Source organism: Microcaecilia unicolor, chromosome 6 (genome assembly GCF_901765095.1).
Source record: "Microcaecilia unicolor chromosome 6, aMicUni1.1, whole genome shotgun sequence".
NCBI classification, from domain to species: domain Eukaryota; kingdom Metazoa; phylum Chordata; class Amphibia; order Gymnophiona; family Siphonopidae; genus Microcaecilia; species Microcaecilia unicolor.
Window position 1 is genome coordinate 171,810,670 of NC_044036.1, and position 18,327 is coordinate 171,828,996.

An 18,327-nucleotide genomic window follows, 5' to 3' on the forward strand; every position below is an offset into this window, starting at 1 on the left:
TATTCATACAGGGTCGACAGCTTTAATTGGCGCTGCTGAAATCACAAAGTTCTTACCCTCTGTCTGAGCTTCATCCATGTACAGTTTTAATCTCCTGCTTCTCAGGCCAAACATTTTTGCTGTCTCATGCAAAAGCTCTTGGTATAGAAGTCCATTTTTACCAACTGGATTTTCCATCAGCAGAGTTCCTATTATTCCAGTCAAGCATTCTAAGAAAAAAAAATGGTAACCGATTAAACTGAGAAAACGAACCTACAAATTAGGAATGCTAAACTCAACAAAGGACAAACTCTCAGGAATGAAGTGGTGTGCTAGCCATAAATATGGAAAGTAAGGTGATACCTTTACATTCGACTAATTTAATGTTTTTTTCACGTGCTTTTGAAGGCCAAAACCTTCCTCAGATCAGGACAGCATGAGCAATATATAAGTGAAACATAAAAGCATTCCAATTAAAGTCTTAATGGGAAAAGTAGTGGGGGGGGAGAAGAAGGGAAGAACAGATGGAAAAGATAGATGCATGATCAAAAGGTGACAAAGCTATATAATTTTATGGTTTATGTATAGGAAACCCAGGTCTTCATTAAGTACTCTCTCATAAGTTGTTAAGTATCTTATTTTAACTTTCAGGGTCCTGTGTAGTTTTAAAATGTCCTTTTAGTATTCTGACTGCAAGGCCATTTATATAGTGTTATAGTCCTGAAATGTGCACCTTCATAGAGCTGTCACCTTGGTTTACTTAGTCTGTGCAAATTGACTCTTGTCTTTAACATCTTGCCTGTCTCAAACACAGCATCCTTCACATTTTCAGCACTGAATAATATATGCTACATTTGAGGACGTGTTGACTGTGTCTCCCTAACTGTGGAGTCCTGTGATATGTACTGGCACAATTTGCAACTTGATATATTGCAGAGACTTATGCCATTCTCATGTTTTTGAGCTTCTGTTGGGAGCTTGCTTTTTACACTAATTTTTGCTTCAGACTAGGTGGATATCAGAAGGCCAACATTAATGAAGCAGGAAATATCTTTCAGAAATTCACCTTCCTAGAGTAGTGGCTTAGGTCTTATGATTCTTCTCAGTTTTTTCCATTTCTTGATTGTATATCTCAAAATTTTAGGATTTTTTTTTATACTCATCTTTCATTTGTACCACAAGTAACAGTAATAGTCATACAATGTTTTATGACACTGTAGTTCATTTGATCTATGCAAGCTTTTTTGAGCAACCTGCTTTATTAACGTTGGTATTTACCTTACTTACTAGTTGTCTCAATTACTGCAATGCGATCTGTAATGGCCTTCTGCAAATGCTTATTCGTCATCTCCAAGGGGCCCCCGACAGGTCTAATGACTGTATGACTAATGGAAAATTAGTCTAATGACAATTGGTCTAAAATGCACAGTGGCTAATGGGTCAATTGGTCTAAAGGAGAAAGGATACTGATGCAAAAATCAGTGTCATTTTGTAAGAAAAAATACAGCAAGGTACAGGTCTTATGTCTTTTTGATTTTCAGAAATTAAAGATTAGCACACAAACTTTATGGAAGAAGTTAATTTTATAAACATACGAGTGAAGAAAGTTAATGTGAGAAAATTAAAAAGCATGAAACCTTGTCAATGTTGTTCTAAAAAGTACAGATTCTGGGCAATGCCACATGGGGTTAATGCCTTGATCAGATTAAAGCATGTGGTGTATTCTCATCATAGACTTTAAAAATGTGATCTGTCACATGACAAATGTATGACTTCACATCTTTATCTTTGTTATTTAATTTTTAGTCCAATTGTCCATTAGACTAAGTAATAGTTAGATGACCTGTCTCAGGATGAATTGATCTTTAGATAAACTGCATCATTAGACCAATGTCCATTAGATAAACTGTACCAAACCCATCTCCAAGTGGTTCAAAATAATGCTCTAAAATTGGCTACGAGCTCAAAAATTCAATCATGTCACCCCCTTGCTAAAGGATGGGCATTGGTATGGGCATGCTATCAAATTATGTTTAAAATACTAATTCTAGTCCACAAAGCATTTTAGATTTACATAACCTTTTGATTCCATTATATCCCCCATAAGGAGTTTGCGTTCCCAAGATCAGAATCTCTTATTTACTGCCAGATTGGACAGACCACCTTTTTTTTTTGTACCTGCTCTTTGAAATGTTCTTCCTTTATATCTCAGCATAGAAGAGACTAGTTTAAAGAAATTTAAGATAGGTTTAAAAAAAGTTTGGATTTTATTTTCCCTACGGGTTTCCCCCACGAGAATTGAATTGGAGCTGGAGTTAATGGGTGGTGGTGACCCCTGCTACAATTTTACTTGTCTTTGACTTTTACTATCTTTTTCTTTTATTACTACTCTTTTAGTTTCATATTTTTATCTTACTTTTTTAGCTTTTGTTTTTCAATTTTATGCTTGTAAACTAATTGATTTGATTAAGTATCGAGGCGCAGTATTTTATCTAAAAAAAAGTAGCCAGACCTCAGAAGTGACTCACTTCACAAGTTGCTTCTGAGGTATTTTAATCTCAGTAATTATGATGCAAAGTGTTAGTGCCTGCTAATTAAATGTTGAGCACTGGAATATGAATATTAATACTTTGTTGTTAATCCATGGGAACATTGGACACTAAAGAGTTAAAGATGTCATTACTGCGCGTTAACTGCTATGTGGCAGATAAAGTGATGCAGTTAATAAAAGTCTAGCTAACTGCATTCTGAGTTACTGGCCAAACTATTAATACAGAGCAGCGATCACTACATGCATTAATTGAACGGCTGCCTTCCCCAAAGAGCTGGGAATGCCCATAACAGTTAACGCAAAGATTTTGAACCTAATATGCAATAACCCAGGGATGTAGCCAGACACAAAGTGGGTGAACACGAGAACCCTGCCCCCCATCTCTCCTTCCCCTCCCCACAAGAGATCTCTGATCACCTAAACTGAACTCCTCAACCCCCTTCCCCCAGTACTTTTTAAGACCTTTAGCTCCTTGCGGCAGTGAGAAGCAAGCCATACGTGTTCACGGTGGCCCCAAACCTTCCCTCTGATGCAACTTCCTGATCCTGTGGACAGGAAATTGCATCACAGGAAAGACTCAGGGTTGGAGCAAGCAGCAGGTATGAAGCACTGCTAGCGAAGAACTGAATGATTTAAAAAGTACCAGGGGGTTGGGAGAGTGAAGAGAGCCCCCCCCCCCCCCGATCACCTGGGAGGAAGCGAGGGGAGGGAGAGACACCAGGAGTCAACTGGCATATCACAGCTGTGCCACTGCTGGGTGGGCCTAAGTTGAAAGTGGGTGACCCACTCGTGGCTACGTCATTGTATGAACCTAAGTAGTTAATGTGTTAGATGCAAAACCTTAGCCCATATTATTAGATAGGCCCCTAAATGCATTCAAACTTGCTCATCTTTTTCCGAGGCAAGTTTACTTTATTTCCCTCACAGAGTATGTATTGTAGCTAAAAAACAAAAACAAAAGGTAACAAATGACAGATTTTTCAGTGTTCACCACCACTGAATATTGTGACTATAAAAATAAATGGCTTCCATTTATTTTTATTTCAGCAGCATGTACTCTCCAAGCAATTACCAGTAGATTAATGCTCAGGCTTCAACATAGTTACGTCTTTAGGTTTCCAATTAGATATCTATTCCCTCAGAGATTAATTAGCCCAAACCATTATGGCAACCTTTTATAATGTTTTCTGTGACACAATATCATGTTGTGGTAAATTCTGCCCAGCATGATAACATCAGATGTCATGCACATGGCACACAGAACATTTCTGAACTATTTCCATTTAAATGACATTACAGTGGCACCCTCTAAAGAAAATAAAAATAACTACATCAAACAGTTCATTTTAAGAGAGCAATTTCCCTACCTCAACTGTCAGATATAATAGATTACTTTGCATGGAAAAAAGAACATTTATATCACTTATCTTACATTGTGGTGATGCAATTATGAATTCTATTCTTTTGCACTTATAATTATATGGTGAAAAGGATGAACAGATTTTGATAAAAGTTCTATTTTCATTAAAATAACTCATCATACTCAGCCATTATTCACTTGCAAGAGACTTCTTCCCCATTATGTTTTTGCTCTATTGAAATGTCTTGGAGGGAATATGGATTCCATGGAAAAAAAATATCTACATATATAGAGACAGAGAGATACAGATATCTATCTGTCTTCTTTGTTAAAAGCTTACATACCAACACAAAGTACTTGTTCAAAGTGATTTACATAAAATCACATACATAATGTTAAACAAAATATCAACACAATTTAGAAAGACAAAGCCAGCTCCTCAATAACCTCTTAATAAGCAATTTATAAAAAGAGCCATGTTTGTATGTGTATGGGGGGACAACCATTTAGAGGATTATAGGTCACAAATGCAGGGCGAGGCTTCTTCTGACCCATCAGTCCTGCACATTTATTTATTGCATTTGTATCCCACATTTTCCCACCTATTTGCGGGCTCAGTGTGGCTTACAATACATTGTAAATGATGGCAATACAATTTGTTACAGTTCGATTATGGGTTACATTATGAAGAGCTATGGGGAGACAAGGTCAAAATATCATTAGGGGAATAGAGCAGTGGAATGTAACAATGGGAAAATGATAGGGAGATAGAACAATAGCGAGAGAACATTCGGGTATAACAATTTTATCTGTGGGTAGAGTTTTAAGTGTGGTGAAAATACAGGGGAAGAGAGTTCAGAGGAGAGTGTATTGATGCATTTCTATTAGTGTGTATGGACTTCATGTGTTTTGTGTTCTGGCCTTTTTAATACATCTTCAAGTATGCTTGATACTTATTTTCCACAATGGTGGGTTTTCAATTCTCATCAATTATTAAAATAAAATCACCATAAAAATCATCAGTTTACAATTTACAGGTAACAGAAAATATACTATTAAGGACCAGTTGAAAATTAAATATCAGCCACTGTGTGTGTCAAGTTCAAACTGAATTATCTGATGCATAAACCATATGCACTACAAAAGAAGAGTGAAGAATGTTCTTATGGTACCTTGGGGTTCCGCGTTCAGTAGCTGTACATTGATATACTGGCAGAGAGGCGCATCAGTGTTGCTGATTACAGACACAGACGACCCCGATGTCACATGCAACGTCTTCCCACTGAGACTCAACAAGTCTGTGCCTTTTATCAGTTCTGAAAGGGAAAGGTCAAAGGAATGTGAAGGAAATATAAACTGGGGAACCAGAACACTGTAGGCAATTTCATTTTCCACATGCAAATTAAGCTACAGAAAGCCAGGTTTTAAAAGTGTTACTTACAGAAACATGACAGGCCCAATAGGTAACAATATTTTTAAAATTATTTCATGTATCATTTTACCAGAAAATATTTTTAAAGAGTTTTCCATTTTTTCCAGAACTTTCACTTTTGTATTTTGATCTCTGGGGTGAAGGGAGGAGGTGTTTACATCACTATCTCTCTGTCTCTTCAAATGGTCCATACCCCATCACTCTAAAACAACCACAAGCCTCCACTCTCATTGTACACACAGCCCATACTTTCTAGGGGACTTTTTCATTATCTGCTTTCTCCTTTTGTTGCCTTCTATATCTTCAGAAATAATCTTCCCAAAGCAGTGCATTCTAAGGTTTGGCAAGATAAGATACTCTCACCTACATGCAAACACTATCAAAGCTGAATCTTATCCCTCTAGCTAGTTTTTATAACATTATTTTATCAGATAAAAACAAACAATCTAATTTTACGGTAAAAAAAAAAAAGCAAAACAAAAAAAAAAACAGTTACTACTTGGAACTCTTTGGGAATTGTAAATAAGGATTTCTTATTTGAGCTCTGTATATGTATTAGCTATTGTTCATATGGAGAATACAATTGCTACGGAAACACTGGAAATTACATTTTCAAATTATTACAGTTCTCGCAGAAGAATAGTACCAATCTGCCTGAAGCAGCTTTAGAAATCCTTTTTGTAAATATTCAGATACTAAGATGTCCCTTGAAACCAATATTTTAACAATCAGAAAACAGTAACTCAAATAGCAAGTAAAGTACATTCAACTGGCATATTACACACATAAGTCTCCACTAACTTGCTCAATTTCTTCCTTGTTTTATAAAACCCGTGATGACAATTTTGTACAAAAACAGGAAGGGCAGAAATAGAGAAAATTGGCGTTAAATCTATTTAAATCACGAGTTAAATCACTAGGTAGGAAGTTTCTGCAGTGACAAAAGTAAAACTGTAAAATTAAAGTGTGCCTGTTTATGTTAACTGTATTCAACATGGTAATACCATTAACAGTAATTATACTTTTGTTCAATCATGAGAACTCAATAGTAACACTTCAGAAGCTTGTGTTTCAGCATTACTAAGAGTGAAGTCAAATTATGTGTACCACCTGTCCTACATGAGGTGACCAAGTTGGATGCCAGTGTGAGGATCAGAAGAGACCAAGGCATTTATTTTTGAAGCATGTGGATTTCTCAAAAGGCTGAAATGGGCGTCCATGTGCTTGAAACGTCCAAGTACCGATTTTGGAAAAGCAGAAAAGGAATGCCCAGCACTGCAATACATCCAAATAATTAGGGGTGTTATGGGCATGTTTTGGGGTGGGATTACAGAGGGCCTGAAATCTGGATGTCCAACAGCAATTACTGAATTGGAAGAAACATCCATGTCTTTTTTTTTTTTTTTTTTTTAAACAGGACGTCCTTATTTAGGCCTGTTTCAGGCACATCCAGGGTACAAAAATCCCATAGTGGCTGCTGTTACCTCCCTCTTCCCTGAAAGAGAAACTGAAAAGGGATACCAGGGCTTCAGGTATTATGGGCATTCTCAACACAACAGGTAACAAGTCAAGGATTAGCCTTGTGGTTAGTGCAGTGGACTGTAAAGCAAAGTACAAATCTCTTTTTCAGCTCTTTTTAATTTTTCTTTTTTTAATTGTGAGTCCTCCAAAAATAGAAAAATATTAACTGTACCTAAACATATAAGCCACCTGCAAGCCTAAATTTTTTAGAACTGGTGTACATTCAAGTACAGTAGGTACGTTGCTGTTCCAGGACAGCTCAATTGTATGGTTCTCCTTGAAAATGGCTGGCAGTCTTGTTTCTTAAAGGTTAGCTCTCCATAGTAATATAGTAGATGCAGCAGATAAAAAGATCTGCATGATCCATCCAGTCTGCCCAACAGTCACATCCATTATCAACCCATTATTAAAAAAATAATAATAATGTGGAATACAATAAATATACTTGACCCTGATCTTTCTTTGCCATTTTCAGTACACATACCATAGCTCAACTACTCAATGAACAGAACATGGCACCAAGACTTTTCTGTCATGTTACTCATTGAGCTGCACAGATTGCCAACTGCATTTAGAGTACAGTTTAAATTTCTGATACTTGCACACAGACCCTTCCATATTGGCCAACCAGGTAGCTATGCTGGCTCTCTATGTCCCAGCCTGAGCTCTTTGGTCACAGAATCTTTTTCAGACATGATTAGAATGTACACCACATTCTGCCTATTGCTGAGCCCCTTTGCTCTTGAATTCTATACAATACTCACATCTGTAATTTTCTTTCCCAAAATATAAGGGTGACAAAGACCTATTTCTTCTCTCAGGCTTTTGGAATTTGATTGTGGTCAGCGTGGTGGATTGAGTTTGGGTGCAATGAACCTTTCCTGATTGCTCTTATTTCTCAGCTCTCTTGACTATTACTGTCTGTTCTACATGTGACTTACCATTAGACATCATGGTCATTTGATGCCCCATCTGCTCTTAACTTTCCCTTTCCTCTGTTTACAGTTTTTGGAAATTGTAAACCACTTTGATGCCTAGTGCAGTGGTTCCCAAACCTGGTCCTGGAGGCACCCCAGCCAGTCAAGTTTTCAGGATATCCACAATGAATATTCATGAAACGCATCTGCCTGTAGTGGAGGCAGTGCAGGCAAATCTCTCTCATGAATATTCCTTGTGGATATCCTGAAACCCTAACTGGCTGGGGTGCCTCCAGGACCAGGTTTGGGAACCATGGCCTAGTGAATGGTGGTATTTAAACCCTGTAATAAATTAACAATATGCAGCTTAGAATCATGGTCTTCATACAAAGTACTACCTAGTCACTGGATTAAGTCTCTGAATTAGGGAACAGCAAGATAATTAATATTCTGAGTTCCTACCAACCAGACAAACTTTAACTGAACATCCAATTAAAATTAAAAGAACGATAATTCCAAAGGGAAAATGAAGAAGGGGGCAAGGGAAGTACAAATGTGTACTACTACTACTATAACATTTCTAAAGCGCTACCAGGGTTGCGCAGCACTGTACAATTAACAAAGAAGGACAGTCCGTGCTCAAAGGAGCTTACAATCTAAAGGACAAAAAGTGCAGTCAATCAAGATTGGGGCAGTCTAGATTTCATGGATAGAGATACAATGGTTAGGTGCCGAAAGCGACATTGAAGAGGTGGGCTTTGAGCAAGGATTTGAAGATGGGTAGGGAGGGGGCTTGGCATATGGGCTCAGGGAGTTTATTCTAAGCATAGGGCGAGGCAGAAAGGGCGGAGTCTCGAGTTGGCGGTGGTGGAGAAGGGTACTGAGAGGAGGGATTTGTCCTGTGAGCGGAGGTTAAGGGTAGGAGCATAAGGGGAGATGAGGGTAGTGAGGGGCTGCAGATTGAGTGCATTTGTAGGTTAGTAGGAGAAGCTTGAACTGTATGCGGTACCTGATCGGAAGCCAGTGAAGTGACTTGAGGAGAGGGGTGATATGAGCATATCGGTCTAGGCGGAAGATAAGACGCGCAGAAGAGTTCTGAACGGATTGAAGGGGGGATAGATGGTTAAGTGGGAGGCCAGTGAGGAGTAGGTTGCAGTAGTCAAGGCGAGAGGTAATGAGAGAGTGGATGAGAGTTCGGGTGGTGTGCTCAGAGAGGAAAGGGCGAATTTTGCTGATGTTATAGAGAAAGAAGCGGGTGGGTAGAAACTGTAGTTGGGGCCCCAGCTCACAATAAGAAGGCAGGTGTGTTGATTTTGTTTCGAAAGGGGCTGCGGCTGGTCATAAAGTCAGTTAAGAGGAGTGCAGTGGGCAGGTTCGTATTGGTAGACGTAGAGGTGGGGGGGATGCCCTACATTTTTTGTAATATATATGCACCAAATGTATATGATAAGAAATTTCACAAAGAAATCATAACATTGTTGACGCCATACCAGAGGGGGAATGTGGTGCTTGGGGGAGATTTTAATATGGTGTATGACCCATTAATGGAAAAGACAGGTCGGGGGGGCTTGGGCCCTAGTCACTACTCTAGGGGACTACCGTTTTTGTGTTCCACATTAGATTTGATAGATGTGTGGAGAGTGCTACATCCAGGGTACAGAGATTACACGCACTTATCTCGGGCTCACTCTTCCCTATCCCGAATTGATTACATCTTTGTTTCAAACCCCCTTTTTTCTAAAACAGTGGAGGCAGAGATTGGGCCCAGCGAAATATCGGACCACTCCCCCATATGGGTGACTTTAGAAGGCACAGGAGATAGGAGAGGGCATGGGGGGTGGACATTTCCATTTGAGCTTTATCGGGACACAAAATTCCAAGAACTTTTACAAGAAAAGTGGAGGGACTATGAGTATCATAATGGAGGGCACGTAGAACAACCTGGGTTGTATTGGGAAACAGCAAAAGCGGTCCTAAGAGGTGAGATAATCGCATATAGGGCATGGAAGAGGAAACGGAGAGATAAAGAGATACTGAGGTTGGAACGGGAGGTGAGAGTGCACCGGAAGAAATATGGGGCAGCTCAGACAGAAGAACAGAAGTTAATATATTTGGAGGCCCAGAGGGAATTGAATGAACTCATACAGGAGAGGGCACAGAAATCTATTCTGTATTATAAACATCAGATGTTCATGTATGGGAATAAGGCAGGTATTTTGCTGGGCCGATTAGCTAAGGGGAAAAGAGGTACATCTAGGATTTTGCAAGTGAAGAATCAAGAGGGCAGGCTGCTTAGACTGGAACAGGACATAGTAGATAGTTTTAGGCAATACTATGGAAACCTGTATAAGGAGAACACAGACATAATACCTGATAGTGCACTGTTTTTGGATAATATTGACCTCCCAATGTTGACAGACTCCCAGAAACAAAATCTTAATGGCCCCATTGGAGAGGGGGAGCTGATTTTAGCGTTACAACAGAGCGATATCCACAAAGCGCCAGGGCCCGATGGGTATAGCATGGCTTTTTATAAATTGCTACAAGAACAGGTGACTCCGCCTTTATTAAAGCTTTTTAATTCCATGGCGGCCTCCGGGTCGACCCCAGAGACTTTAAGTATGGCCAAAATGATTGTGTTGCTAAAACCGGGTAAAGATCCGGAGGATATGGGTTCATATAGGCCAATATCCCTATTAAATTGTGATGTTAAACTCTACGCAAAAATTCTGGCAAACCGGTTGGCACGGGTGCTACCGGGTTTGGTAGCATCCCCGCAGGTGGGGTTTGTAAAGGGTAGGTCAGTGGTAAGTAATGTGAGGGCTCTGTTAGCCTCGTTAGAGCATGTGGAGGAACAAGGACAGCCTTCTCTGCTAGTAAGTTTCGATGCAGAGAAGGCTTTTGATCGAGTGGTTTGGCAGTTTATGTTCGCAGTTTTGCAGAAAGTAGGTATAGAAGGTTTTTTCAGGAAGGCGGTAGAGGCTCTGTACTCGAACCCTCAAGCGTTTTTGTGGATCAATGGTGAACGGTCACAGACGTTCTCAATCAGGAGAGGGGTGAGACAGGGATGCCCTCTCTCCCCATTACTTTTTGTATTGACATTGGATCCCCTGATTAGAGAGATTGAGTCCCATCCGGAAATCGCTGGGGTAGAATGGGGGACGGTCGGATTTAAGATATCCGCATTTGCGGACGATATTTTGGTACATATCACAGACCCTAGAAAATCTCTAGATAATTTGTTGGAATTATTCAGGGAGTATGGGGACTTTGCTGGATTTCAGGTCAACTTCTCAAAATCTTTGGCACTAACAACATCGGATAAAGTACGGGGGGAGTGGAGAGAGGGGTTCCCATTAAAATGGGCTAACGACAGTTTGACATACTTAGGGGTGCAGGTTGCCATGAAAACTACGGCCTTCTATAGTCTTAATCTTACTAAGTTGTTGGACAACATGAGGCATAGGTTGCAAAAATGGGCAGTATTACCGCTCTCGTTACATGGAAGAATTCAGCTGTTTCGCATGGCAGAATTCCCCAGGTGGCTGTATGTCTTGCAAGTTTTACCGTTACGTTTGAGCAACAAGGATCTTAGGCAATTTCACAAGCATCTACGACAGTTTATCTGGGGGGGGAAAAAGCCCAAACTATCATTGGAACTCTTAATGGGTTCTTGGAGGGTGGGAGGTATGGGGATCCCAGATATTAAAAAATACAATCAAGCATGTTTGCTACGACACCTGAGAGACTGGTTATTAGATAAGCAGGATTTCACCCCAAGGGAGCTGGAACAGGCTTTTTTCGCACCATTTCACATACATTACCTACTGCATGGCCCACAGAGCTCGGTGCCCCATAAATTTAAGGATAGTTTACTATTAGGACCTATGAGGGCGGTTTGGAAGGATTTGAATGGGTACTGGGGATCGGCAGCGGACACATCTGATATGTTGCCACTGCAAGGTAACCCTGCATTCACACCTGGTTCCGAGAATAAGGTATTTAGAAGGTGGGCATCTATGGGTATAACAAGATTGGAACATGTATTGGGGATTAGAGGGGGACTGATGAATCTGGGGGCGTTGGGGGTAGGCATAGATGCTAGTCATGAGTTTGCGCATCAGCAATTAGCCCACTATGTCAGAACCTTAAAGGTGGAACAGTTGAATAGTGGGCATGGGAGGAAAGTAAGGGAATTTTTTAAAGAAATCCCGGGGTCACGGATCTCGATCTCAAGTTTGCACAAGCGACTGTGGGAGTTGAGACCCCAGAGAGATACAGCAGTAATCACAGCCAGTTGGGCACGAGACATGCAGAGACCTAGTTTGAATTTGGATTATATAAAGCTGGTGTCCCGTATACCAGGGATCTCGGTACATGCGAATCTGAGGGAATGCCAATTTCGTATCCTACACAGAGCATACATGACTAAACCACAGGTGTTCAAGATGGGAGGGGTACCAGATCCATTATGTTCTAAGTGTCAACAGCGGGAAGGTACACTGTATCACTGCCTTTGGGAGTGCCCGGGTACACAAAGATATTGGCAATTGATTATAAAGTATTTGGAAGGCTTGGTAAAATCTAGAATAAGCTGCACTCCTCTGGGGATTTTATTCGACAAATATGAACTCTTTGTCTTACAGCGGGGGGGCCAACGGCAATTGATTCGTAAGGCCTGCCTGATAGGGAAAAGGTGATCCTGAATGGGTGGCTGACTGTAGACCCACCAGATTTCTGGCATTGGAGAAACAGATTTCATGACTTGCTGCTGCATGAACGCCGGGCGGTGGGACCCTCGCAAAAGAAAAGAACACGTTTTTTGGAGGTTTGGGGGCCTTATGTTCAGTCCCTGTCTCCAAGGGCACGAAGTTTAGTACTAAATGGTTTCTAGTTTTTTTTTTTTTTTCTTTTTTCTTTTCCTTCTCTCTCTCCTTTTCTGTGGGGGCATCGTGGCTTGGGAAAGGGGCTCAAAGAAGAATGGGAGGTGATAAAACAAAACCCTCCCATTTGTCCTACAATTCTCATACGGGCCCTCTACCAGTTTTTTTTTTTTTGTGATAGGGGTATGCGGTCTTATAGTGTACAAGGCCAGGAGAATTAGGTTATAGATCATAATCTGTGTGCTCCTTGAGCTATTGAAGTATTAGGTGGGGGAGGGACTGTTCCTGCACGTCAAAAGTTTGTTAATGTGGTTAATGTCAGCTTTTGCTTAGTCTGATTTGTTTAAGGTTTTCGATCCATTGTATATTGAACTTGGGGGAAGCATTCTTTGTTACATCATCAATAACATTTGTTGGAATTTAATTAGGGGGGGAGGGGTGGGTGGGGGGAGGGAGGGAGGAGGGGGGAGGGGGGATAAACATGGGGGGGAAAAAAATTTGTATAGTGACTGGAGTTATGACATTGATAATTTGTAGTGGTCTCTTTTCATAGCATACTCTGTATTAGCTCTGTTACTATTAATAAAAAGATTTAAATATATAGAGAAAGAAGCAACAGGTCTTGGCTGTCTGCTGGATATGGGCAGAGAAAGAGAGGGAGGTGTCGAAGATGACTCCGAGGTTGCGGTCAGATGAGACGGGGAGGATGAGGGTGTTATCGACTGAAATAGAGAGTGGAGGGAGAGGAGAAGTGGGTTTGGGTGGAAAGACAATGAGCTCGGTCTTGGCCATGTTCAGTTTCAGGTGTACTATTTTTACAATTTATTAATGAGCTGTGTGATATATTTTAACACAAATAAGCATGAAAGACTAAGCATTCTATTCACAATTATAATAAAATGTGTACTTAAAGTGCAATAAAAAAAAGCTACCATACCAACAGTCCTTTAATAAGCTAGTGAAACACAATTTTTCAACATTTATCTTGCACAAAGCGAACTTACCTGTTTTCCCATGATACACAGACAGAGTCTTATTCTGCAAGCCAAATATACTGCAAACAATCTCTTTTAGATTGGCAAAATCAAGTTTATTATCTCCTTTGGGGTTTTCCAGGAGCAGCACACCACCTTCAAATAACACACACAAAAATATTCAGAATGCAAATTAATTCAGGGACTTCAACTCTAATGTAGTGTGACAGCAAAAGTGTTATAGCAAGGGTGAGCTTCACTGATTTGGTTTTCAAGATATCCGCAATGCATATTCAACGAGATATTTGCATGAATTTGCTCCAAAAAGCACAATAATTTGCATATGCTGGTTATCCTGAAAACACACTTGGGTCAACATCCTTAAGGACTGAATCTTTACAGGTTCACTTTGAGGAAAAAGAAATAAGCAACCAAGCTGATGTAGATACGGTTCTTCCAGGAGCTAACAAGAGGAGCTGTTCCTGTAGTTTGGCAGCACATTTATTTTACTTTATTTATTAGGATTTTTTACCACCTTTTTGAAGGAATACACACAGTGGCTTTTGATTTTTGAAGTTCCATCTTATGTTCCCTTCCATAAAATGAAGATTGACCAATGTTATTTAAAGTACTAGGTCAAAGTACTTAAGTAAAAGTAAAGATAAATGCATATTTTTATACTTAAGTAAAAACACATTTAAAAAATTTACTCAAGTAAAAAAGTGCCTAATACTTGAGTACAAAAGTACTGCAACTACAAATAATTATGTTTGTGCATGCATTTATTAAATTTGATATACAGCTAATCACAACTGTATCACAGCAGTGAACACAGTAGATTAACCAGCATTAAATATAAACATTTTTTTAAAATCTGAGCACTGCAGAGCCCATTCCCACCCAGAAACCTATCAATATTAAATCTAAAACTTATTTTTTTTAAACCTGTGCAGAAGAGAAACCCACAAATATCAAACTTTTTCTTTCTAACTTGGGTAGTGCAGAACTCACTCCCATCCTGAAGAGAAGCCTACCAATATTAAACAAAAGCCTTTTTTCTTTTTAACTTAGGCAGTGCAGAGCCCACCCCCACTCAGGACAGAAGGCTTCGCTTCTGTCCTGGGTGGGTGGGGACTCTGCAATGCTCAAGTTAAGAAAAAAGGTTTATATTTAATATTGGTGAGAAGCCCAGTAGTCCACCAATAACATTAAATATAATTTTTTTAACCTACCGTGCTAAGCTTCCTACAGTAGTCTCCTGCCCCAATGAGGCCCTGACTGGTGTGCACTGCTGGAGAAGGGGCCCAAGCTGGCTCCGAGTCCTTGTACTGCTGCAGGGCCAGGGGAGAACTGCAGACTTGACTCTGGCAGGATGGGGCTGATGACAGCCCACTGTCCAGATTTTTCAGTGCAGCTTCAGCAGTGGTACCGCCCAGCACCACTGGCACATGATGAGAGGGAGGAGGGGGGTCAGCAGACTGTGTTTAAAAATATGGCTGCCAAGAATACTGTCAGAAGCCTCGCAGCCATTTTTAACACACGGGGGCACTGCTCGTGGCTCAGAAAAATCAAAGCAGAGACGGAGCAGCGGGCAGGAAAGAGTGGGATTCTTTCCTGCCCCCATAACTGAAGAGTCCTCTACACTACCAGGGCGGGCCCTGGCCTTCAAGGCAGATCTTGGGAGGGCTGTAGTGTATGGCGGCAGTGGCCAGTGGAGCGCAGCGCAACAGGTATGAGTAGCAGTTTCTGACACCACTCAAATTTTGGCACCCCCCCTGCCGTGCATACCCTGCTTACCACGTTCCGCCTGCCCTGGCCCTTAGGCAGGCAACACTCCTAAGAGCCCTTTGTGTGGTGAAAATGTGGCCAGGGACTTTTGTTGCCTGGGACTAGGTGTTTGTGGTGGGTGGCTTTAACGGGGATTTAGGCTATGGCAGGAGGATGAGTGATTACTAAATCTCGGTCTTACAGGGGCATCACATTGGAGTCTGTGATGTCAGATGCTTAGTGGACTGTGCAACCAGGATGCCTTGTACTACTGAGGTACTTGCTGGTAGGGGAAGGCAAAGATATGTTATTAAAAGGGATGTCATCCTCTTTGGTTAACTACAATTGAAAGGCATCCAGACCCATTAGCTCTTTATGTTAAGGATTTGTGGAAAAGCAGACCTCATATACATACATTTTTCAGAATTGCTTCCTTTTGCTGCATTGTCCAAGCAGTAATAAATGTGTAAATAGATGGCCATACAACTCCAGTATGCCAACCTTTCTTGGTAATTAAGAGTTCTTGTTCTATACATTCATCACATCAAAACCTATTGGTGCACTCCCCACTATGAAAATAAAACACACTTTGAATCCACAAGTACTACTACTTAACATTTCTAGAGCGCTACTAGGGTTACGCAGCGCTGTACAAAATAAACAAAGAAGGACGGTCCCTGCTCAAAGGAGCTTACAATCTAGAGAACGAAATGTCAAGTTGGGCAGTCTAAATATCCAGGGTAGAGGTGTAGAGGTTAGGTGCCAAAGGCGACATTGAAGAGGTGGGCTTTAAGCAGAGATTTGAAGATGGGCAGGGAGGGGCCCTGGCGTATGGGCTCGGGGAGTTTGTTCCACGCGTGGGGTGAGGCGAGGCAGAAAGGGCGGAGCCTGGAGTTGGCGGTGGTGGAGAAGGGTACTGAAAGGAGGGATTTGTCTTGAGAGCGGAGGTTACGGGTAGGAACGTAAGGGGAGATGAGGGTAGAGAGGTAAGGAGGGGCTGCAGATCGAGTACATTTGTAGGTTAGTAGCAAAAGCTTGAATTGAATGCGGTACCTGATTGGAAGCCAATGAAGTGACTTGAGGAGAGGGGTGATATGAGTGTATCGGTCCAGGCGGAAGATAAGACGTGCAGCAGAGTTCTGAACGGACTGAAGGGGGGCTAGGTGGCTAAGTGGAAGACCAGTGAGGAGTAGGTTGCAGTAGTCAAGGCGAGAGGTAATGAGAGAGTGGATGAGAGTTCGGGTGGTGTGCTCAGAGAGGAAAGGGCAGATTTTGCTAATGTTATAGAGGAAGAAGCGACAGGTCTTGGCTATCTGCTGGATATGCGCAGAGAAGGAGAGGGAGGAGTCGAAGATGACACCGAGGTTGCGGGCAGATGAGACAGGGACGATGAGGGTGTTATCAACCGAAATAGAGAGTGGAGGTAGAGGGGAAGTGGGTTTGGGTGGGAAGACAAGAAGTTCGGTCTTGGCCATGTTCAGTTTCAGGTGGCGGTTGGACGTCCAGGCGGCAATGTCGGATAAGCAGGCCGATACTTTGGCCTGGGTTTCCGCAGTGATGTCAGGTGTGGAGAGATAAAGCTGGGTGTCGTCAGCATAGAGATGATACTGGAAGCCTCATGGCTTCCACTGCCGCCTCTATTTCTCCGTTTCTGTCGAGTGAAGTGGGCGACAGCCAGATTGAAGCGGATCAAGGATGGTATGAGAGGTGAGAAAATCAATGCAACGGCTGTGAATGGCGTGTTCCAGTATTTTGGAGAGGAAGGGTAAGAGGGAGATGGGGCGGTAGTTGGAGGGACAAGTAGGGTCAAGTGAAGGTTTTTTGAGGAGAGGTGTGACAACAGCATGCTTGAAGGTGTCAGGGACAGTTGCGGTGGAGAGAGAGAGGTTGAGGATATGACAGATGGGAGGGGTGATAGTGGGAGAGATGGTGGTAAGTAAGTTTGTGGGGATGGGGTCTGAATCCACAAGGCATTCTGATTCCAAGTTGTGCCCCCCCCCCCCCCCCCCCGGAATAGTCTGCCCATTGACCCCCAGGCTGGTGGCAAATTCCAAAATTAGAGACAATAGCTGCAGGAAACTATTCTCAGAATTCTGCCATTGATGATGACGTTGCAATCGTCTTTAACAATTGGATTCTTCCCCTACTGGAAGACTGTGGTAAGACTTCATTTAAAAGCTGGTTATATTCATATCAGTCAAAACCAAAGGATTCGGATTATTTTACACATTATGTTGCAGCTGAGGTTGACACCGCTTATTGTAGGGAGGATTAGCTTCCTCTTGGGTAATACTGTCTTCTGTAGGGAATGGCTTGAGACTTCCTATTAATGGCATTTACTACACTGTAGCCGAGGTAAAAGTCAGTTTCACTCACATGTCTTCAAAGAGATCACCAATTGCACATGAAATGTCTGCAAGCCACCTGAATACATCTTCAAAAAGACTCAATACCTTTAGCCAAACAAGCTTGTATACTTTAATAGCTACTGAAGATATCCCTGATGAAGTATGCAGATCATATCTAATGCTTTCTACATTCTGTACTTTACTTAATAAGGACGAATTACTGTCTTGCTTCCACCAATAGGTCCTTCTCTAAGTATGACTAAAAAAAAAAGCTGATAAGCAGATTCTCCAGCTTAACACTGCACTCTGGAAAACGTATTGATGAAACCCCTTCCTGGTGATGCATGGAAATGGGCCTTAGATCTTTAAGATGTTCTTAATGCTAACTTCACCACCTGAAATTGATAGATTACAGCAAGCTTCAGATCCATTTTACCATACTTTCTTGACTGCAGAGGCAACAGATTGGACTTTGTCCCAACCTCACACATAGTTCCCCAGATTCTATATAGTGCAACTTGAATTTACTTATTTATTTGAATTTTGCTCACACCTTTTTCAGTAGTGGCTCAAGGTGAGTTACATTCAGGTACAC

At 41.4% G+C, this 18,327-nt stretch overlaps 1 protein-coding gene across 1 annotated transcript in view; it reads right to left on the reverse strand.

The window, feature by feature from the left end:
• The window catches only part of IARS1 (isoleucyl-tRNA synthetase 1), a 451,726-nt gene that overhangs the window by 26,743 nt on the left and 406,656 nt on the right, over positions 1-18,327 (reverse strand). Inside the window, exons 31-33 of the mRNA XM_030205292.1 lie at positions 13,648-13,773; positions 5,063-5,206; positions 57-209 (exon numbers count right to left, since the gene is read on the reverse strand). Of these exons, the coding sequence (XP_030061152.1) occupies positions 57-209; positions 5,063-5,206; positions 13,648-13,773 (423 nt within the window). The remainder of the gene's footprint in view (positions 1-56; positions 210-5,062; positions 5,207-13,647; positions 13,774-18,327) is intronic.